The following is a 23419-nucleotide window of genomic DNA, read 5'->3' as shown; positions in this document are numbered from 1 at the left end:
CAAAAAATAGCCAGGCATTGTGGTGGGTGCCTGTAGTCCCAGCTACTCGGGAGGCTGAGGCAAGAGAATCGCTTAAGCCCAGGAGTTTGAGGTTGCTGTGAGCTGTGACACCATGGCACATTACCGAGGGCAACATAGTGAGATTGTCTCAAAAAAATAAATAAATAAATAAAATTATACTCTTGAGTGTTGTGGCCTCAGCCTAGCCCACAGCAGTATCAAACTCCTGGGTTCAAGCGATCCTCCTGCCTAGCCTCCCAAGTATCTGGCACTACAGGTGCCCATTACAATGCCCGGCTAATTTTTTCTATTTTTAGTAGACATGGGGGCTCATTCTTGCTCAGGCTGCTCTCAAACTCCTTGGCCTCCCACAGTGCTAGGATTACAGGCAGGAGCCAATGCACTTGGCACGTCATATATTTTTTCAAAGACCAATATTTCACCTTTCTCTATTATATTGAATTTCCATTTCATTACTTTCTACTGTTCTCTTTATTTTTCATTCTATGGGTATTTGTGTTACCTTAATTAGATGTAAATTTCATTCTGAAAGCAGATTGTCTTCTTCCCGTTAGTTTATGTCACTGAACCTATGTCATAAAGATACCTTTTTTTTTTTTTTGAGATAGAGTTTCATTATGTCGCCCTCGGTAGAGTACCATGGTATCACAGCTCACAGCAATCTCAAACTCTTGGGCTAAGTGATTCTCTTGCTTCAGTCTTCCAAGTACCAGGGACTACAGGTGCTCACCACAACGCTGAGCTATTTTTTTTGTTGCAGTTGTCGTTGTTTAGCTGGCCCCGGCCAGGTCCAAACCCACCAGCCTACTCACTGAGCTACAGGCACTGCCAAAGATAACTTTTTTAAAAATAGAGAATAGCTATAAAGATATCTTGAAAAAAAGTTATGAAACATAGGTCATTTAACTCATAGTCTGAATCTATAAGTTTTTACAGTAGTGACAGGTTAAATTATGAGAATAGAAGAGATTTGAAAGTGAATGAACTGTAGATGTGTAATAAGATACATATAAAAGATAAGTTGACAAAAGAGAAAAATGACAAAGAGTAATGGTAAGAACACACATTATAAAGAAGGGCTGATACTCAAAATATGAAATAATCATAAGATTAAAGAAAATGTAAAAATATTTGACTCCGAGATTCTGAAAAGTTGGATAAACATTTAGTAGTTTAATTAAAAAGTGAAATACATATCTTTGCTATGTCCCAGCAATTCCATTCTTAGATGTCTGAGAGAAATAGATCATATGGCTATAAAATGTCTTATACAGAAATGTTTACAATAACTTTATTTATAATAGTCAAAACTGTTGCTGCCCAGTCAGATTCATCTGCCTACTGCCCAAGAGGAAGCCAATATCCAGAGACAGCAGGGTTTATAGCAGAGAGTTTATGCTCCATAGCACTAAGGAGGGAGATGGGAGGAATTTCTCCAATCTGCCCTAAGAATTGAGGAGACAGGGTTTTCAAAGACAGTTTGGTTGGCAGAGGGTTAGGCAATCACAGTCTGCTAATTGATTGATTTTGGGGCAGAACCATCAGTCCTTTGGGATGAGCCATGGTCTGAGTGGGTCAGCCAATCCACTGGAATGCATTTCCTTCAGGGAGGGGTCCAAGACCAGTCCAGGGGTCCAGTCAGTTCCTTTGTCTGAGGGAGTCAATCCACTGGAATGGAGGACCTGGAAGATAATCTTACAAACTACCCCTATGGGTCAGCGCCTGTGACTCAAAGGAGTAGGGTGCTGGCCCCATAAACACCCCCGGCCAAAAACTGCAAAAAACAAAAACAAAAACAAAAAAACCAAAACTACCCTTGGTTCTAACAGGTTTCTTTCTATGAAGAAAAGTATCTTTGCCGACTAGCATAGTAATTATAGAGACACAAGTAAGGGGATAGTGGCTGATTATTATTATTTTAACTGAGCTTGTTTCTTCACAGAGTTTTGGAGCCCTTACTTTAGTTCTCGCCTTGTACCACTTCATCAATTTGTAAGAGCAGGAGCCCTTACTTTAGTTCTCGCCTTGTACCACTTCATCAATTTGTAAGAGCAGTTTCAAAACCCGGAAACAACTTAGATATCCATCAACAAGAGAATGGATAAATTGGGATATATTCATACAACGGAATACTACTCAGCAAAAGGGGAATGAATTGGTATGTGCAACGTATCAATCTCAGATATTTTATGCTGAATGAAAAAAGCCAAACAGAAGAGTACAAACTGTGATTCCACTTATACAAAATGTTAAAAACACGTAAAACTAAACAGTAGTGGTAGAAATCAGATCAAAGGTTGTTCCTGTTGGATTTGGCTGGGAACGGGCTGCAAGGATCTCTTTGGGGGTGATGGAAATCTATCTTCAGAAGCATTTTCCTAAATAAGTTGAAGAGTTTACTTAAGATATAAGGACTTAACTATATGTAAATTATATCTTAGTTAAAAATTGTTCAAAATATTATGGTTTTGTTTTTGTTTTTTGAGATAGTCTCATTCTACTGCCCCAGGCTAGAATGCCATGGCCTCAGCCTAGCTCACAGCAACCTCAAACTCCTATGCTCAAGCCATCTTCCTTCCCTAGTATTTGCAGGTATCCTCAAACTACGGCCCGAAGGCCATATGAGGTGGTGTGATTGTATTTGTTCCCGTTTTGTTTTTTTTACTTCAAAATAAGATATGTGCAATGTGCATAGAAATTGGTTCATAGTTTTTTTTTAAACTACAGTCCAGCCCTCCAACAGTCTGAGGGACAGTGAATTGGCCCCGTTTAAAAAGTTTGAGGACCCCTGCATGTGGGACTTTAGGCACCAGACACATGACTGGCTAATTTTTCTACTTTTTAATAGAGATAGGGCTCTCGCTCTTGCTCAGGATGGTCTCAAACTCCTGAATTCAAGGGATTTTCCCATCTTGGCCCCGCAGAGTGCTAGAATTACAGGCATAAGCACCACTCCTGGGCTAAAATATAAATTGTTTAATCCAGTTGGAATGTTTAAAAATTTCCATTGTATTATGTTTCAATTTTTGTTTAAACTTTTTAGAATAAAAAGGTGGGTAATAAAATTTTAAAAAATTCATTGTTTAGTTTACTCAATATTAGTTTCAGTAAAGGAAAAGATCAAACACTATTGGAAAAGTATAAAGGAATGAGGAAATGTAATTAAAAATAGATGTATGCTTAGCAAAAGAAAGGTAGCTTAAAAAAAAACTGGAGGCTGGGCGGTGCCTGTGGCTGAAAGGAATAAGGCTCTGGCCCCATATGCCAGAGGTGGCGGGTTCAAGCCCAGTCCTGGTCAAAAACTGCAAACAAACAAACAAAAAAACTGGAGGTTGAATACTGTTAAATATACAGTATATATGTATTGGGATATATTCATACAATAGAATACTACTCAGCAAAAAAGGAATGAATTGATGTATGTGTATGTATGTATACATATACATATAAAGAGAAAGAAAGAGAGAAAATAATCAGAGGAAAGGAAAAGAGAGATGTTAAAATCAGAAAGATCTGATGTGTTCAGAGATAGGAAGGAAAAGGATTAAGAAGATAGGTGCTTCAAACTAAACTCAATATTCCCTACATGGTCCAACAAGATTGAATACTCTTCTAAAGTTACTAGGATAAGGGCTGGGCACAGTGGCTTGCACCTGTAATCCTAGCACTCTGGGAGGCCAAGGTGGGTGGACCGCCTGAGCTCATGTGTTTGAGACCAGCCTGAGCAAAGAGAGAGACCTTGTGTCTAGGAAAAAAGCTGGGAATTGTGACAGACACCTGTAGTCCCAGCTACTAGGGAGGCTGAGGCAAGAGAATCCTTGAGCCCAAGAATATGAGGTTGCTGTGAGCTGATGCCAGGGCACTTTACTGAGGGCAATAAAGGGAGACTCTGTTGGGCGGCGCCTGTGGCTCAAGGAGTAGGGCGCCGGTCCCATATGCTGGAGGTGGCGGGTTCAAACCCAGCCCCGGCCAAAAAAACCACAAAAAAAAAAAATAAAATAAAATAAAGGGAGACTCTGTCTTAAAAAAAAAGTTACTAGGATAAATATGATATGGTTCTTAATACTTAATGGAGTGCTTCTCAATTTTACTTTTGGGGGGGTATATGTTTACCAACTGTTCAGATACAAACAATTTATCGTTTTTCACTTTCTAAGTTTATAAATATACCCATATAACCTTATCTAATCTTGAGATCAGGTATAATCATTACTGTTTTAGATTAGAAAAATTGAAACTTGCTAAATTTATATAGTCAGTAAATAGAAAAGCCACTCCTGAGGCTTCCTACTTAGTGAAGTATATTAGGACACTTTAATCATAGTACTTATGAGTCTTCTAATTGGAAGCATTTTAAGGATTTTAAGGGGGTGGCCTGACCAGGTAAATTGCCAAAGGCTCACTCCATAAAGAGCATTTTAATACTGGAAATGTAATGAAGTAAAATATTGTTAATATTTAATACTAGAACTCCTTTGGTGGGAGAGTTGTGTGCTGCTAGAAGAGGTATAAGAAGACCATACCTTGGATCCAAGTAAGTGCAGGGATTTCCTTTTCACGTGTAGAATGTACACAAATCTGGATCAGAGTTGAATTGCTCACAACAATGGAGAAAGCAGTGTCCTTTTCACCTATTACCACTCAGCCTTTCCTTTATATTGAATGATTATTAAGGAGCAGAGTTTAGAAAAGATGCCAAATTAATAATCTTACCTGAAGAAAGCGAGTAGCACCATTATTTCAGAATTCTTTTGCTTGCAAATAATAGAAAACTCAACTCAAACTATATAAAAATCAGAAAGTAAAGGCTGGGCGCGGTGGCTCACACCTCCGAGGCCGAGGTGGGTGGACTGCCTGGGCTTAAGTTGAGACCAGCCTGACCTAGAGTGAGACCTCATCTCTAAAACTCGCTGGGGATTATGGTGGGCTCCTGTAGTCCCAGCTACTCGGGAGGCTGAGGCAAGAGAATTGCTTAAGCCGAAGAGTTTGAGGTTGCTGTGAGTTGTGACGCCATAGCATTCTGAGAGCGAGACAGTGAGACTCTGGTCTCAAAAAAAAAAAAAAAAAAATCTACTCCATTGCTCATTCACTCCTTTATTCACTGAACAAATACAAGATCAAATACTGCTCAAGCATCTATCAGACATTACAGTGTAGTGAGTTTAACATTTCTTTTTATTTAAAAAATTTCTTTTGTAGAGACAGTCTCTTTATCACCCTCAGTACAGAGCACACAGCTCACAGAAACCTCCAGCTCCTGGGCTTAGGTGAGTCTCTTGCCTCAACCTCCCGAGTAGGTGGGACCACAGGCACCGGCCACAACGCCCGACTACTTTTTTTGTTGCAGTTCTGCACCCTTGCTATATGGAGCTGGCGCCCTACCCACTGAGCCACAGGCACTGCCCAAGTTTAACATGTTTTATAACAAAATTATTTTTTTTGAGACAGAGTCTTGCTGTCACCCAGGCTAGTGTAGTGGTGTCATCATAGCTCACTGTTAACTTCAACTTCCTGGGCTCAATTGATCCTCCTGCCTCACCCTCCCCTGTAGCTGGGACTACAGGTGTGTGCCACAGGGCCCTCTTAATTTTTTTTTTTTTTTCAGAGATGGGTTCTTTCTGGTGTTCAGGCTGGTCTCAAACTTCTGGCCTCAAGTGATCTTACTTTTGCCTCCCAAAGTGTGAAGATTACAGGTGTAACCCACCTCTCACTGCCAATAAAATTTTTAAACAGTAATATTTTTATTTATATAATAAACAAGCACACAAATACTTAAGTAATTACCAATACATGTTATGAAGGAAAAGTTCAGGGTCCTATAAGAGGTCCTATTAGAGGGGTTTAATTAAAACGGGCATGTGGGCAAGGGAAGGTCTTAAGAAATAATACCTCACCTGAGACCTGAAAGCTGAACAGGAATTAGAAAGGCATAGAAGCAGAGTGGGAAATTATTGTTGGTCCACGGATCAACATTCAGAGGCCTTAAAAACTTGGGGGAATGGTGGTGGTTGAGAGGTCTGATGGAGGAACTCGAATTAAGTGTAGTGTTCACAGAATGGGGGGCAGCTGAATAGGCAGTAATCAGGAAGCCTTATAAATGGTTAAAGAGTTTTAAAGTCCTTTCGTGGGGGGAGGGGCTGTTTCACTCCTCTTCAAGGAAAATCTGAGCCCTGGTCTCCGACAAGCGATTTTCCGGGCCAGCTTGACTTAGCATCTTCTTTCCTCCATCAGCATGTCAGGGGGGCCATCAAGCTTCCTTCTGCCTACTCTGCCTAGGCATTTCACTCTTTCCTAGCTATCAGATTTCCCTGACCCCTCGCCTTTTTATCAGGGGCCTTCCGAGTGCTCTTATTTCACTTTTGCCCAGCCCCACCTCCCAACTGTCTCAGCTCTGCAGTCCACGACCTTCAGAAGCCCTTCAAAGTCAGAATCCGCCAAGTCCGCAGTCCGAAGACATTAGCAATTCAAAGAGATCTCACCCCTCCGGCACCATTAGATTGGAACAATAGCTTACCAACACTCATATTTATATTGTTCCGCCACAACCACTCTGGGGGCTGGTTTTATCTGAAGCCGCTTTCTCGGTCCGCAGCCACTGTGTGAAGGGCACTGTGAGAATTTTCTCGAAAGCTCCTGTCATGCGTCTTCTTTCTCCCCGCCATTTCTCCAGGGCAGGTCCTCCTGCAGGCTCGCAGTCGCGGTAGTCCTCAGGGAGTGGGCACCGGCCTCTGTGCGGAGAAGAGAAGGGAGGACACAGGCTACGCCGCTTTAGGCTGCAGAACCAGGCGCCGGAAGCCAGCGGGTAACCGGCGGGCGCTGAGGCCAGGCTGACGGAAAACGGTGGCGCGGTGGGCCAGGGGCGCCGCGAGAGGGGCGGGGCCGCGGCGCGCCGGAGGCGGGGCTCTCGCCTAGGTCACGTGACGGGCCTGGCGGCAGCGGCGGCAGCGCCCGTGGCGTCTTAAGCGGCGCCCAGTGCAGGATGGTGCTGGAGGCGCCGGCGGCCGTGGTGGCGGCGGCGTCGTTGGCAGCAGCGGGTAGGGGTGCGGTGTCAGCAGCAGCGGAGGCACCCGCGGGTGGTATAAAATGGCGGATTTCGAAGAGTTGAGGGTAAGCGGGGGCCCGGGAGTGGACAGCCGAGGCCGCGGGGGAGGGGCGGTGAGGGAGGGGAGGCGGGGAAGCCGCAACGTCCCCGCTGCCGCCTTCCCGTGCGGCGGGGGCCGTTTGGCGGAGCCTAGATCCCGAGTCCCGGCAGCCGAATAAGCGGGCGCCGGCAGCGCGGGGGAGGGGAGCGAGCCGAGGAGGACGGTCGGGCGGCGCGGGGGCGGCGGGCCTGAGCCGCCGGGATCCGGCCGTGAGTGCTGAGGGAAGTCCGCACACCTGGCGCGCGGGGTCCGGGCGCCCTCGGGAGGGGCACATGGGGACCTGGCGTCCCGGTTCATTTTGAGGGCCGAGGTGGGAACTCGCTTTTGATTTGCCATCATCGTCTGAGGTGTACGTGTCAATGGCGTTTTAGAAGTCTGCATGCTACTCACTTGGTGAAAGAATATTTTCTGAAACGAAGTTGCGTTTGGGAATTTTTCTCTTTCCTCTTATGGCTGATGCTACCGTTTAGTCAGGTCTGTCACGAGGAAAGGCCCCTTCCACCCACCAGTGCTTCCTAACATCTTCCAAAGAAGCGTGGTCTTTGGGGAACCCTGCCTTCAAAAATCGGCCTTAAATCTTCGTAATTTCTTAGTGTCATGGTAAGAAATCGGAAAGTCCGCGTTGTGTGGTTTGTCTCTCTGTGCACTCTTTGCTCCTGAGGAAAAAAATTTTGTCTGCTTAGCCTTAGAACAAGGTCGTAACTTTATCGTTCATTTCTTTGTATAGTACAGATTTGAAATGGGGTGAAATGAATGTAGAGTGGAAAAGATTTTTTTTTTCTCCCAGACTGATAACCTTCAGAATCCTTAACTGTAACAAACCTAAGAGTGATAAATGAGTTGGATTTATATTGTGTGGGTCGCTGAATCGCAAAATAAGTAAGTTATTTACAGACAGAAATTCTGATTTTAAAAGAGTGTATTTTAAAGTAGAGATGAATGTGAACTTGAAATTTACTGCATCATAGTCTTAACAATGTTAGGGCTACTTTTCAAATAAGAAAGGAGGAGAATCTGGCAAAAGATTCAGTTTTCTATGTTCATTGTTTTCCGAAAAGGATGGAGTAGGGAGAAGAAGGTTGGCTGGTACTACCTGTTCAGTGGGCATCACCAGAAGAATGGATTTTCTTCTCTAAAGAGAGATTGTTAATAGTTTGCACAGTGCTTGTCATTTTCCCTCCTGGTGTTTGAAAAAGATTTAGTTTTCCGGTAAAGAGAACAGTATATTAATAAATGTTGCGCCCCATTCTAGTTTATACAGAGAACCGTGGTAGTAGGTAAATGGGTGTTTATACTTAGTACACTACTAAGAGTTTTAGTGGCTCACAGCTCCACTTGTAGAGTTTTTAACACCTGTGGAGCTTTTGAAACAATCAGGCTTGCGCTTCACCTCTGTAAATTCATGCTTTAGATTTAGAAGGATTGAGAAGACTAAATGTTTTTTCACCTGCAATATAGTTTGCATTTTGTGTACTAACAGGTGTGTAAGAACTTTTTTTTTGTTTGTGGAAATTTTTGCAGGACTTGTATTGGACTTTTATAAATGTTGGTTAAAGCATAATATAAAGTGGAGAATTTAGCAGGGCTTTGTGGTGGGCGCCTGTAGTCCCAGCTACTTGGGAGGCTGAGGCAAGAGGATCGCTTAAGCCCAAGAGTTTGAGGTTGCTGTGAGCTGTGACGCAACGGCACTCTACCCAGGGGCCACATAGTAGGACTCTCTCTCAAAAAAAAAAAAAAAAAGAAGAAGAAATTAAGTAGAGAATTTACTTGCCCTTATAGAGCAGAAAGGGCTGTCAGTACTGGAAAGTTGTGGAAACCAAAGCAGCTTTTTCACTTTTTTCTCCTTCTGTCTTTTTGCCTTCCTCTCTCCCGCCTTTTTCCCTTTCCATTTTGTTTTCTGAATCGTCATCTCTTCCTGTAAGTCAGCTGTCTTTACTTCTCCCTGCACTTGATAGAATATGGCGCCCTTTCTTACAATTCATATCTATTCCCCAAAAGAGATTAACTGGGAAGGATTTTCAGAGGAGGAAAGGGCTGGGCAGATGATGGAAGAGTTACCCACTCATCTTTGCCTTACCTGCCCTGTACAGACTCATGTTACTCTACATGTGAAGATGAACTGTAAACTTCCCCCCACCATTGCAAACAGTTAATGGTGATGATGGCATATATGTATTATAATACAGTGCTTGTTCGATTCCGGTTCTGGTCTTGAGCTGGTCTTGAGCACTTTCTCTATACATTCTTAATTCTCACAATTTTATGAAGAAATTGAAGGACAGAGAGATTGACCTGACCTAAATCATACAGCTTAAGACTGGAAAAGCTGGTTTTTTTAATCCCTAGACATCTAGCTGCTATCTTTCTGCAGTTCGTGGATTAAATTAAATGACAAATCACACTTTCTTATGTGACATGTGATAGAGGAAAGAAAACAGGAAAGTTGACTAAAGACGAATTAGAAAAGAAGAAAAGGGAAAGAAACATCTTGGGGTCTCAAAATGATGACCCTTGGTTTAGAGTATATTCTTTTTTTTATTATTTAATTTAAAAAAAATTTTTTAATGGGGGACAGAGTCTCACTATGTTGCCCTAGGTAGAGTGTTGTGTATGTTGCCCTCAGAGAGTGTCGTGGCATCACAGCTCACAGCAACCTGCAACTCTTGGGCTCAAGTGATTCTCTTGCCTCAGTCTCCCAAGTAGCTGGGACTACAGGTGCCCACCATAATACCTGGCTATTTTTTTGTAGCAGTTGTCATTGTTTAGCAGGCCTGGGCTGGGTTCTAACCTGCCTGCCTCAGTGTATGTGGCTGGCATCTTAATCACTGACCTACAGGCGTGGAGCCTTAAAAAAAAAAAAATTTTTTTTTTTATTTTTTGAGACAGAGTCTCAAGTTGTTGCCCTGGGTAGAGTGCTATGGTATCATAGCTCACAGCAAACTCCAACTCTTGGGCTTGAGTAATCCTCTTACCTCAGTTTTTCTCTTTTTAGTACCCTGTTTTCCCGAAAATAAGACAGTGTCTTATTTTAAGGTGTGCTCCCAAAGATGCGCTAGGTCTTATTTTCAGGGGACGTCTTATCTTTCCTGTAAGTAGGTCTTATTTTCAGAGGATGTCTTATTTTCGGGGAAACAGGGTAGAGATGAACTCAGGCTATCCACCCAATGTGGCCTCTCAGAGTGCTAGGATTACAGGTGTGAGCCACTGTGCCTGGCCCAGAGTGTATTCTGATGGTCACAGAGGTAGGCAAATAAATTATAGGACCAGAAAAAATTATAGGTGTTCATTTGCTGGCTAAGTTTTTAATAGTAGAGGAAATGATCAGCTGATCTGGATGCCATATATTTGGCTGGCTGATATTGCCACTGAGAGGATTTCCACTACCTTTCAGGGCCATTCCTATGGACTAGTGTAATCAGAGCAGTTCACATCTGACTGGTGCTCCACCCGTAATGGAGGTTAGGAATTTTGGGAAAAATCATCCTCAGTGTAGTTAGTTTAATGACCTTGTGTCTTTACTTTTAGGCTTAGGAGGATTATTTGATAAAGCAACTTTTTTTTTTTCTTTTTTTAAGCAGGGTCTTGGTCTGTTGTTTCGACAAAAGTGGCAGCATCATAGCTCACTGTAACTTCAGACTCCTGGGCTCAAGTAGTCTTCCTTTCCTCAACCTTCCAAGTTGTTGGGAATATAGGTGTGTACTATCACACATGGCTAATTTTTTAAAAATCTTTTGTTTGTAGAGATGGGGTCTTAATGTTACTCAAGCTGATCTCTAAGTCTTGGCCTCAAGTGATCCTCCTGCTTTAGCCTCCCAAAGTATTAGGATTAGGCATGAGCCCTGTGCCTGACTAGTAACTTCTTTTTAAGGGGTTCCCTGATAATTTCAGTTTTTGAGCTAGTGTTATAGATCTTGTCTAGTCCTAGAAAGAATAAGGCAACCATACACTTTGTTGCCTTTTAGTGCATTAGACCAGTAGATTACCAGTTCACTTCTTCAGTTCTTCTTGGAAAGAGAATCTGATTGGCTGAGTTTAGGTAAGATTCCTCTTCTGTTCTAGTCATCTGTAGCAGGGGTTAGAGACACATCATACAAAGCTGATCAGCAGATCATCCTGATGGGTTGAGGGAAAGGAAGAGAGAAGTTCTCTGAGAATGGAAAATGTGGCCTGTTAATGTTAAAGATGGTCATATAATGTGGTATATAGTAGAAATTTTTCAAGGTGTTAGAGAAGTAGTCAATTCACTAGTTGCTTGTTGTTTTTTTTTTTGAGACAGAGCCTCAAGCTGTTGCCCTGGGTAGAGTGCCGTGGCATCACAGTTCACAGCAACCTTCAACTCCTGGGCTCAAGCGAGTCTCCTGCCTCTGCCTCCCAAGTAGCTGGGACTATAGATAGGTGCCCGCCACAACACCTGACAATTTTTTGGTTGCAGCTTTCATTGTTGTTTGGCGGGCCCCAGCTGGATTCGAACCCGCCAGTTGTATGTGGCTAGTGCCTTAGCTGCTTCAGCCACAGGCCCTGAGCCACACTAGTTGCTTGTTTTATAGCACTTATATTGTTAGGAGTTGAAGGGATGACTAGTTTGTGAATTAATGTGGGACAGGATTGTAAGATCAGATGGCCTGAACCTCTGTCATTGCTGCCCTGCTTCCTCTCTCAAAAATAATCTGTAGACTGGGCTCAGAGGCTCATGCCTATAATCCTAGCCCTCTGGGAGGCTTAGATGAGAGGATCCCTTGAACTCATGAGTTCCAGACCAGCCTGAGCAAGAATGAGACTGTGTCTCTACTAAAAATAGAAAAACTAGCCAGGCATTGTGGCAATTGCCTGTAGTCCCAGCTACTTGGGAGGCTGAGGCAAGATGATTGCTGGCACACAGGAGTTTGAGGTTGCTGTGAGCTATGATGATATGGGGCACTCTACCCAGAGCACAGAGTGAGACTCTGTCTCTCAAAAAAAAAAAGAAAAAGACAAAACAAGAACAAAAAACCCTAGCAAGAGCAAGACTCCTATCTCTACTAAAAAAAAAAAAAAAAAAAAATTAAAAAATTAGCTGGATGTCATGGCAGGTACCTGTAGTTCCAGCTACTCGGGAGGCTGAGGCAGGAGGATCACTTGAACCCAGAAATTTGAGGTTGCTATGTGCTAGGGCTTGACATCATGGCACTCTAGTAACAGAGAGAGATTCTGTCTCTTAAAAAAAAAAAAAAGAAAAAAGAAAAGAAAAGAAAAAAGAAAATCTGCAAAAGAGCCTAGCACAGGGGAGGGGGCTAGTTGAGTCTGGAGTCAGCTTACCTCTTCCTTAATCAGAGCAGCTTTTTTTTTTTTTAACCTTTTCTTTTCTCTCTAGTTGCATAATTCCACTACTGTGGGTTACCAGTGGCAGTCATTCTTAAAAAAAGTTCCAGCTACAATTTAACCTGGTTAAACCACTTTGCCTACTTCTCTTCACTCAGTAGATGGAAGGGGTGTCTTTTGTAGTGTCATTATAACCTTTTCCCTCCCCCCAAGAATTTTCCTCCTAGCTGGCCAGCATGGTTCAGTGGTTAGCCCACTGGCTTCCTGTACACACCAGGGGTGGTGAGTTTCAACCTCGCCTTGGCCTTATTAACAACAGCAAAAATGAATCTTCCTCTTATTTGCCTCCCACCCACCCCCCTTTTTGTTTTGAGACAGAGTCGATTCTCTTGCCTCAGCCTTCCAAGTAACTGGAACTACAGGTGCTCACCACAAAGGCCTGGCTATTTTTAGAGATGGGGTCTTGCTCTTGCTCAGGCTGGTTTCAAACCTGTGGGCTCAAGCAATCCACCCAAAGGAGAAGTGTGGCAAATTCCTGCTTGAATGAGATTTCATTGAAACCTTTAAAATTTTTTTTTCTTTTCTTTTTTTTTTTTTTTTGAGACAGAGCCTCAAGTGCTAGGATTATAGGTGTGAGCCACCATGCCTGGCTCTACTACATTTTTAAAAATATTAGCATTAGAAGTGATGATTTCAGGCTGTATGACCTTGGACATATTATTTGACTTTTTCCCTAATTTAGAAAATGTTTTTTTTGTTGTTGTTGAGATAGAGTCTCAAGCTATCACCCTGGGTAGTGTGCCATGGCGTCATAGATCACAGGAAACTCCAACTCTTGGGCTCAAACTATTCTCTTGCCTCAGATTTTCTATTTTTAGTAGAGATGAGGTCTCATTCTTGCTCAGGCTGGTCCCTATGAGCTCAAGCAATCCACTGCTTCGGCCTCCCAGGATGCTAGGATTACAGGCATGAACCATGGTGCCCAGCACTATTTTCCTTGTTATTATTTCCTAAACCATACAGTATAACTATTTACATGTCATTTATATTAGGTATTATTAGGAATCTAGAGATGATTTAAAAGGATATGGGATTTGAGAGGATGTGTGTAAGTTACATGCAAAGTACCATGCCATTTTATATAAGGGACTTGAACATTCTTGGATTTTGGTGCCTATAGGGGGCGTACTGGAACCAGTCCCCCACAGATAGGAAGGAGAAGGAGTGACTGTTATTTCTTCGCTGCCTGGTTTTTCATAGAAGGATTTGACATCCACCTGTTTCCCTTTGTTTCTCCTCCCTCCATTTTCCCTCCTATTAGTATTATTACACTGTCAAGATAAATAGCATTTTTATGTTTTATAATTCTTTCTAAGCTTTACTGTTCTTTCTACTGGAAGATTGTAAAAATTGAGTACTAATAACTAGCTTTTAAAGTATGTCTGTTGTCCTGAATATTAGTCATTGTAGAACCAAGTAGTGTGGAGCCAAAGAGGAATATTCTTTTTTCTTTCTTTTTCTTTTTTTTTTGGAGACGAGTGCACAGCAACCTCTAAGCCAGTGGTTCTCAACCTTCCTAATGCCTAATGCAGTTCCTGTGGGTTGCGACCCACAGGTTGAGAACTGATGCTAAGCAATCTTCTTGCCTCAGCCTCCTGAGTAGCTGGGACTACAGGCACCTGCCACAACGCTTAGCTATTTTTCTTTCTTTTTTTTTTTTTTTTTTTTTGAGATTGGGTTTTGCACTTGCTCAGGCTGTCTGGAACTCCTGAACTCAAGCATTCTACCTGCCTTGGCCTCCCAGAGTGCTAAGATTACAGGCAAGAGCTTTACTTCTGGGTTATTAAGCCTGTGGTCCTTAAAGGAGAAGTGTGGCAAATTCCTGCTTAAATGAGATTTCATTGAAACCTTTTTAATTTAATTTTTTTTTTTTTTTTTTTTGAGACAGAGTCTCAGGCTGTCCCCCTGGGTTAGAATGCCATGGCATCACATCTCACAGCAACCTCCAACTCCTGGGCTCAAGCATGGCATCACATCTAGCAGCAACCTCCAACTCGGGCTCAAGCGAGTCTTCTGCCTCCACCTCCCAAGTAGCTGGGGTCACAGGCGCCCGCCACAATGCCTGGCTATTTTTTGCTTGCAGCCATCGTTGTTTGGTGGGCTTGGGCTGGATTTGAACCTGCCAGCTCAGGTCTAGATGGCTGGCGCCTTAGCCACTTGAGCCAGAGGCGCCCAGCCTAAATTTTAATATTGAGATCTGTTATCATCTTGTAACCATTTAGCTTTTCTTTTTCTTTTCTTTTCTTTTTTTTTTTTTGAGACAGCCTCAAGTTATTGCCCTGGGTAGACTGCTATGAAATCACAGCTCACAGCGACCTCCAGCTCCTGGGTTCAAGCAATTCTCCTGCCTCCGCCTCCCAAGTAGTTGGGACTACAGGTGCCTGCCACAATGCCCAGCTATTTTTTGGTTGCAGCCGTCATTGTTGTTTGACGGGCCCGTGCTGCATTCGAACCCGCCAGCTCAGATGTATGTGGCTGGCGCCTTAGCTGCTTGAGCCACAGGCGCCGAGCCTAGCTTTTCTTTTCTTTTTTTTTTTTTGAGACAGAGTCTTAAGCTTGTTGTCCTGGGTAGAGTGCCTGTGCCCATTTAGCTTTTCTTGATAAATTTTCAGGAGTCTTGGATTTCCTTCTCTAATTTGAGAAGCTTGCTTTCTAGACTCGTTATCCAGCTGTAATCTTGGGATTACCTCATATTGTATTCCTAGCTTAGGTCTGTTGTTTGGATCTCATGTCTCTCTCTTATTTATTTATTTATTTTGAGAAGAATGAAAGGGAAATTATTACTTTACCAGCAAAGGAGGAAAAATGCACAATTTATCTCGAAATACTGATTTTTCCTCATAAAGACAGGCATGAGAGTCTTCCTTTTTTTTAGATGTCCTTTTTACTTTACTGGAATACGATCTTGAGTAGTTGTTTGGGGAAGGATATGTTACTGATAAACTTTCTACATTCTTGGATGTTAAAAAATGACTTGCCTCGGCCAGGCATGGTGGCTCACGCCTGTGATCCTGGCACTCTGGGAGGCCTAGGCGGGTGGATTGCCTGAGCTCGTAAGTTTGAGACCAGCCTGAGCAAGGGTGAAACCTGTCTCTAAAAATAGCTGGGGGTTGTGCGGGGCACCTGTAGTCCAGCTATTTGGAAGGCTGAGGCAAGAGAATTCCTTGAGCTCAGGAGTTTAAGGTTGCTGTGAGTTATGATGTCATAGCACTGTACCCAGGGCGACAAAGTGATCCCAGGGCACTATATTGAAGGCGACAAAGTGAGACACTGTCTCAAAAAAAAAAAAAAGACTTACCTTTGTTCCTGATAGAACGTTTACATGTAGAATTATAAGTTGGTAATACGGTTTTTTCCACCTGAGAACTTGGAAAGCTTTGCTTAAGAAATTTAAAACACCCAGCTGGGCGTGGTGACTCACACCTATGATTCTAGCACTCTGGGAGGCCGAAGCAGGTGGATTGCCTGAGCTCACGTGGTCTAAACCAATCAACCTGAGCAAAAATGAGAACCCCTATCTCCACTAAAAATAGAAAAACTAGCTGGGTTTGTGTTAGATGCCTGTAGTCCTAGCTACTTAGGAGGCTGAGGCAAGGGGGATATCTTGAGCCCAGGACTTTGAAGTTGCTGTGAGCTATGATGCCAGTGCACTCTACTTAGGGCACAGAGTGAAACTCTGTCTCCAAAAAAAAAAAAAAAATTTAGAACACCCAGTGTCTATTAATGAGATAGAGGTCCAACTGCAGATCTAATGCTAGTAGCAGTTTTTTTTTTTTGGTGGTCACCTTGTTAACAATCTTTATGATAATCTCTGTATCTTTGGTGTCAGGAAACAGGTAGGCCTGTTTTCATTCCTTCTGATGGATGCTATTAAGTTCTAAAACACGTCATGTCTGAGAAATTACCTTATATCTTTGATAATCATTTTCTACTTATAATAAACATGCATTTACTTACCAGTCAATTTAATAGTTCATCAGAATGCCCTTTCCTGATCACATCCACCATGACCACACCATGCCCACCTTCACCAGTGAGGGTATCTGCTTTGCTGAGTTTTGGATTCATCATTCCTATGTCTGTCTTTATCCTTTGACGTATATGCATATTTGTAAAATACTAATATATTTAATTAAAATTTTTAAATAAATGGAATAATACTTATTTGGGTTGGGTTCTTTTTGCTTTGTCATTTTTATCCAGTCTCCTAGAGGTAGAAATTCGTTTAGTTTTCATTTGTTTTCTATTACAGGTCTCCAAATCCCTTATTCACATTTCTACAATCCATAAAGCTCTGAAATTGGAAAAAAAAATTTTTGTAAATTTTCAGCAAACTTACCTTGTGGAAGAACCCTGATCTACATTGACAGAATCTGTTTGTGTATCTTTATTGATCTCACTTAGTGTAAATATTTATATATTTCATTATAGAAATTCTGGGAATAAAATTTCTGGTACTTAAGAGTATATGCGTGTTCGCCAATATTGAATAATGCCAGATTATTTTTCAAAGAAGATAGAATTGGTATATGCTATCTCCAGCAGTGCAGAAGTTTTCATTATTTAGCTTTCTTACTAACACCTACTTTGTCACACTTTAAAAGTTTTTGCCAGTAAGTATAAAATATCACCTCTTAGTTTTCATTTTTTCCGTTTGCTAATGAAGTTGAGCATCTTTTACTATGCTGACTAACCATTCTACCCTTATTTCAGATTATCATTCATCTCTTTTGGCCATGTTTATATCAGATTTAAAAAAAAAATTGTTTTGGGACAGGGCACGGTGGCTCACGCCTGTAATCCCAGCACTCTGGGAGACTGAGGTGGATGGATTACCAGAGCAAGAGCTCGAGCAAGAGCAAGACCCCGGGTAATTTTAGTGACAGGCACTGTGGCGGGTGCCTGTAATCCCAGCTATTTGAGAGGCTGAGGCAAGCGAATTGCTTAAGCCCAGGAGTCTGAGGTTTCTGTGAGCTATGATGCCACGGCATTCTACGAGGGACAACAAAGTGAGACTCTGTCACAAAAAAATTATTTTGATTTTTTTGTTTTTTTAGTTACACAGTTGGATGTATATTGTGTAAATTTCTCCTGTCAACTTGGCTCACTATTCTTTTTATGTGATTTTTGATGAGTAGAAGTTCTTAATTTTAATATGGGTTAGTTCATCAGTCTTTATGGGTAGTGCTTTTCAGTTTTGTTGAGGAATTTCAATGGAGCACTTGAAGATATTTTCTGTTATTTTATAAAAGTTGCATATTTCTCAGTTAAGGTTTTAATCTGCCTGTAATTGATTTTGTGTTTGGTGTAAAGTGAATCCAGATGCATTTTTTTCTCTTAAAGAATAATAAATTGTCCACTTGTTATGTGATAGTTGTTTTTTTCACTGTTTGAATACCATGATGTTTGGTATTCATACTTTGGTTCGTTATTCTGTAGTCTGATTAGTTCTCTGGCTGTATACTGAAATAGCATCATTTCATTGTTTTTAATTACTATAACCTGTAACAGCTTCTATAAAAGCAAGCTTTTATTGACATATTCACATGGTAGAAAATATACAGGTAGTAAGAATAGAGCTGGATGAAATTTCCAATCTAATCATAGTATAGGTCAGTAAGGAGAACATTGCTAGTACCTTAGAGATTCCCCTTGAATCCTCTTCTAGTGGCTAACCTCATTTTCCCAAAAGACGGCTAGTAGCCTGACTTCATCTTAGATTAGTATTGCCTGTTTTTGAACTTAAGTGAAGCTGTATAGTATTTCTACAGCTGTCTGTCAGTATACTTGGAGGATTTCTTCCAGGACCCTTCCCACTCCCACGCATACCAAAATCCATGTGTACTTAAGGCCAGAAGTCCATCCTGTGGAATCCAAGTATAGGAAAAGTTGGCCCTTTGTATTTGTGGATTTATATATCCTGTGAATAGTCTATTTTCTTTTTTTATTGTTGGGGATTCATTGAGGGTACAATAAGCCAGTTACACTGATTACAATTGTTAGGTAAAGTCCCTCTTGCAATCATGTCTTGCCCCCATAAAGTGTGGAATAGTCTATTTTCAATCTTCAGATAGTGAGAAACAAATCTGTGTGTAAGAGGGCCTGCTCAGTTCAAACCTGAATTCTTCAAGGATCACTCTGTTGTTTCTGTATATACTATAGCCCGTAGAAAATATTTTGTTGTTTCACAGCCTTTTTCCCCTATGTATGTATGTAGTTGTAGTTATTTAGTATAGTAGAGTTCTAGTTGCTTTACATTCTTGTCTCTCTTTTTTTTTTTTTGCAGTTTTTGGCTGGGGTTGGGTTTAAACCCGTCACCTCTGGTATATGGGACCAGCGCCCTACTCCTTTGAGCCACAGTTGCTGCGCTGTTGTCTACCTTTTTAATTTTAGACATTCTAGTGGATGTGTAGTCATTTTAATTTACATCTCCCCAATAATAAAGATGTTAAGCATCTTCAGCTATGCTTATTGGCCATTTGAATGTCTTTTGTGGTTTGCTAAATTTTTTGCTCACTTTTATATCAGATTTGTAGGAGTCTGTCTTTTTCATAGTGATTTGTAGGAGTTCGTTGTATATCCTGGGTACCATCTCTTGCTGGTTATGTTTCACAAATATCTTCTCTAGTTTTCCAAGCCCTATGGGTCTATTCAGAATTCTGCTTGCCTTCTCAACCTCTCTATTGCTCTTTTCTCATTGGCAAATAGCTCAAGGGGAAAAGTCATTGAGAGACTTCACTCTCTAGGCCTTTTCCTTCTTTCCAGAGTCTTGACCTCTCAGGTCCTTGCCACCTTTGTAGGGCGTTAGACCTTCATATGGATATTTTTTGTATTTGTATTTGTTCAGTTGTCACAAGGAGGGTTAGTCTGAAATGGTCTAGTGAGTTATTGAGGGATACAGAAGTAACTACATGTCTTCCTGCCTTGTAGCTGTTCTTCAAGGAATTTTTTGGTGGTTTACGTTTACCCTAACCTTGGGATTTTAAATGCATCTGTAAACTAGTTTGGAGAGAATAGCATTTTGTTTATTATTTCGTTTCTTTTTAAATAGAGACAGGTCTTGCTTTCCCGCTTAGGTTGGAATACTGTGATATGATTACAGCCCAGTGCAGCTGCAAACTCCTGACCTCAAGCAGTCCTCCTGCCTCAGCCTCCTGAGTAGCTAGGATCACAGGCATGTACCATCACGCCAGGCTAATTTCTTTTTAATTTTTTTTGTAGAGATGTGGTCTTGCCCTGTGGCTGAAGCTGGTCTCGAACTCCTGGCCTCAAGTAGTTCCTCCACCTCAGCCTTCCAAAAGTGCTGGGATTATAGTCATGAGCCACCTTGTCGGGCCTTTGTTTAGTTCTCTTAACCCTGAGTGTTGTAATCTCCATTTATTTAGGTCTTTCACAATGTCTTTCAATAAAGTTTTCTAATTTTCAATTAAAGTATTGCAAATATTTTGTTAGATTTCTAGGTACCTTCTTTTTGTAGCAAATCATAAATGTTATTTTCTTATAATTATATTTTTTACCTTGGTATTGTATAGAAGTACAGTTTGACTTCATATAACAGCCTTGGTATACTCTTAATTATAAGTTACCTATAGATTTCTTACAGATTTTTCTATGCAGATAGTCCTGTCTGTGAATAATGACCTCTTTGTTTCCTCCTTTCCAATTCTTATGCTTTTTTTCCCTTTTCTTTTTCTTGTCTTAATGTGCTGGCTAGGATCTCCATTACAATGTTGAATAGAAGCTGTGATGGGGGCATCCTGATCTTGTTCCTGATTTTAAAGGGAATGCTTTCACAGTTTCACAGTTAAGTATGATGCTTGCTGTAGGTTTATTATAGATAATCTTTCAGGTTAAGGACGTTCCTTTCTTAGTTTGCTAGTTTTTAAAAAATCATGAATTGATACTGAATTCATCAAATGCTTTTTCTGCATCTTTTGAGAAGATCATGTATTCTTCTGTAATCTGCTAACACGGTGAATCACATTGATTTTTCAATATTTAAACCAACTTTATGTTCCAAGTTTAAATTCAGGCTCAATCTGTCTGTCCCTTTTTTTCATTATTGGACTTAGTTTGAAGATATTTAACATAGGCCAGTACTTAATATTGGGCTATAAGTTTTTTTTTAAAAGATACCGTGCCTGTTTCTTCTGGAAGACTTTGTTTCTTAAATGTTTGGGTAGAACTTGTTATAAAATTGTTACTATTGTTTTGAGGGACATTTCTTAACCTGATTTAGTTGCTTTGGTTATAGAACTGTTCGTATTTATAGCATTAAGCAGCATTAAGTGGTTGTTTTTTTTTTGAAACAGATTCTTAATTTGTTGTCCAGGCTAGAATGACCTAGCTCATAGAAACCTCAAGTGATCCTCCTGCATCAACCTTCTGAGTAGCTGGTACTACAGGCTTCTGCCACAGTGCCCAGCTAATTTTTCTGGTTTTAATAGAGATGGTGTTCTTGCTCTTGCTCTTGAACTCCTGCTTTAGCCTTCTAGTGCTGGTATTACAGGCATGAGCCACCATGACCAGCCCATTAAGTTGTTAATCTCTTATTTTGTAGTACTTGCTAATATGCCCTTTATCTTTTTTTTTTTTTTTTTTTTTTTTTGAGACAGAGTCTCCAAACTGTCACCCTGGGTAGAGTGCTATGGTGTCATAGCTCACTGCAACTTCAAACTCTTGGGCTCAAGCTATCCTCTTGCCTCAGTTTTTCTATTTTTAGTAGAGACAGGGTCTTGCTCTTGCTCAGGCTGGTCTCGAACCTGTGTACTCAAGCAATCCACCTGCCTCAGCCTCCCAGAGTGCTAGGATTACAGGCGTGAGCCACTGCATTGGTCAATATTCCTTTTATCTTTTTTTAAAATGCCCTTTTAAAAGATTTCTCAGAGATTATGTTTTTGACTTCGGTATCCTCTTTAATGTATTCTTCTCCCATTTCATTAATTTCTGCTATTCATTTCTTAATATTTCCTTTGGAGTTATTCTGTTCTTTTTTCTAATCTTTCTTTTTTCTTTTCTTTTTTTTTTGGTTGCAGTTTTTGGCCAGGGCTGGGTTTGAACCTGCGACCTCCAGCATATGGGGCCGGCAACCTAATCCTTGAGCCACAGGCACCGCCCCCTTTTTTTAATTTCTCAAGTTGGATGCTTGTTATTAATTTTCAGCATTTTAACATAGATAGGCGTTTAAGGTCATACATGTCTATGTGTTGCTTCCCCTTTCTCATGTACGTTTTGATGTGTAGTATTTTCATTATTTTTACTTGTATTTTTCTGTTCTCTGCTGTAATTCTTTCATTTATGAGTTACTTACAAATTTAATTTCCAAACATACACATTCTTCTAGTAGATTTGGATATTGATTTGTAACTGCATTTTGTTAGGCAGCTTTGTCTATATGATACCAGTTGTTGAAATCTTTTGAGATAATGTCACTTTTTATAAATTTTGTGTGTTGTATTTGAAGAGAGTCTGTTTTCCAGTTTTTAGTGCAAAGTTTTATATATGTCTAGAAGTTAGGCTTGTTAATTATCTTGTTCAAATCTCATGTCTTATTTTAAAGAGAGCAGAGTTAATCTTTTGCTAGAGTTTTTTTTTTTTTAAGTTCTATTGATTTTTAAATGGTTAGACTATGTGAAGGTTTAATTTCCTGCTAATTTGAAACTTTTACCATGTGTGGTAACTAGGAATACTTGTTGTATTAAATACTACTGTTTTATATTAACATAACCTAGATTATTTTTCTTTCCGTCCGTTAATTTTGCCTGATTTACAAAATTTCCCCTCCTCCCTACATTTTTGTGTTCTTTATCTTATGAATATCATGGTATTGAATTAAAAGAATTTTTAATCTAGTGTGATAGTCTTTGTAATTTTAAATTAAATTTTTTAATGAAGATAATTGTCATTTCACTTCAATTTATAAGAAACAAAATAGAGACATTTCATGTACTCCTTATCCAGTTCCCCCCAGTGGTAACATCTTGCAGAACCTTATTTTTCAGTATCACAACCAGGATGTTGAATTGACACAATCTCAACATACAGATCATTTTATCACCCCAAGCATCCCTCCCTCCATAATATTGTCATTTTGTAGTAACATGTACTTCCTTTCTGTCTACTTCTTCCAACCCTCCAATTTCTGTACCCATTAATTTCTTCTTTGTTTCTATGAAATTTGTCTTTTTAAGATTATTACATAAATCAAATCATATAGTACATAATTCTTTGGGTTTGACATTTTTCACTCAGCATAATTCTCTGGAAATTCATCCAGGTTGTATGTAAATAAGTTTGTCCCTTTTTATTGCTGAATAGTATTCCATGCTGTGGTTTTACTGCAGTTTCTTTAACCATTCACCTGTTGAGGCACACCTAGGTTGTTTACAGTTTTTGGCTGTTATGAATAAAAATGCTATAAGGATTTGTGCATGGTTTTCTTGTAAACATAAGTTCTCATTTCTCTGTGATAAATGCCGACGAGTGCAATTGCTGGATTGTATGGTTGTATGTATAGTTTTTTAAAGAACTTGCTAAACTGTTTTCCAGAGTGGCTGTACCATTTTACATCCCTACCAGCAATGTATGGAGTGATCCAGTTTCTCTGCATCCTCGCCAGCATTTGGTGTTATCACTGTTTTTCATTTTAGCCATTCTGGTAGGTATCTAGTGATATCTCAGTGAGGTTGTAATTTGCATTTCCCTAATGGCTAATGATGCTGAACATATTTTCATATCCTTTTTGCCATCTGTATATATCCATTGATGAAATGTCTGCATGTCTGTTGTCCTTTTTATAATTGGATTTTTTTTCCTGTTGAGTATTGAGAGTTCTGGATATATTCTGGACATTGGTCCTTTGTCAGATATGTGGTTTGCAAACATTTTCTAAGAGCCTG

At 40.6% G+C, this 23419-nt stretch overlaps 1 protein-coding gene across 7 annotated transcripts in view; it reads left to right on the top strand.

The window, feature by feature from the left end:
* The first annotated feature begins 1880 nt into the window (after window positions 1–1880).
* Window positions 1881–23419, top strand: part of PIAS2 (protein inhibitor of activated STAT 2) — a 117018-nt gene continuing 95479 nt past the window's right edge. For 5 of the 7 annotated variants that reach the window (XM_053571329.1, XM_053571324.1, XM_053571323.1 and 2 more), the window contains exon 1: window positions 1881–7128. In XM_053571329.1, the coding sequence (XP_053427304.1) occupies window positions 7105–7128 (24 nt within the window). In that variant the 5' untranslated portion in view covers window positions 1881–7104. Of the gene's footprint in view, window positions 7129–20235; window positions 20325–23069; window positions 23179–23419 lie in introns of all 7 variants that reach the window. The other 2 variants (XM_053571325.1, XM_053571326.1) reach the window with 2 other exon arrangements.

This window comes from Nycticebus coucang, chromosome 19, assembly GCF_027406575.1.
Source record: "Nycticebus coucang isolate mNycCou1 chromosome 19, mNycCou1.pri, whole genome shotgun sequence".
NCBI classification, from domain to species: domain Eukaryota; kingdom Metazoa; phylum Chordata; class Mammalia; order Primates; family Lorisidae; genus Nycticebus; species Nycticebus coucang.
Note: the sequence above shows the minus strand (reverse complement) of the source record. Positions and strands in the feature narration are given on the sequence as shown.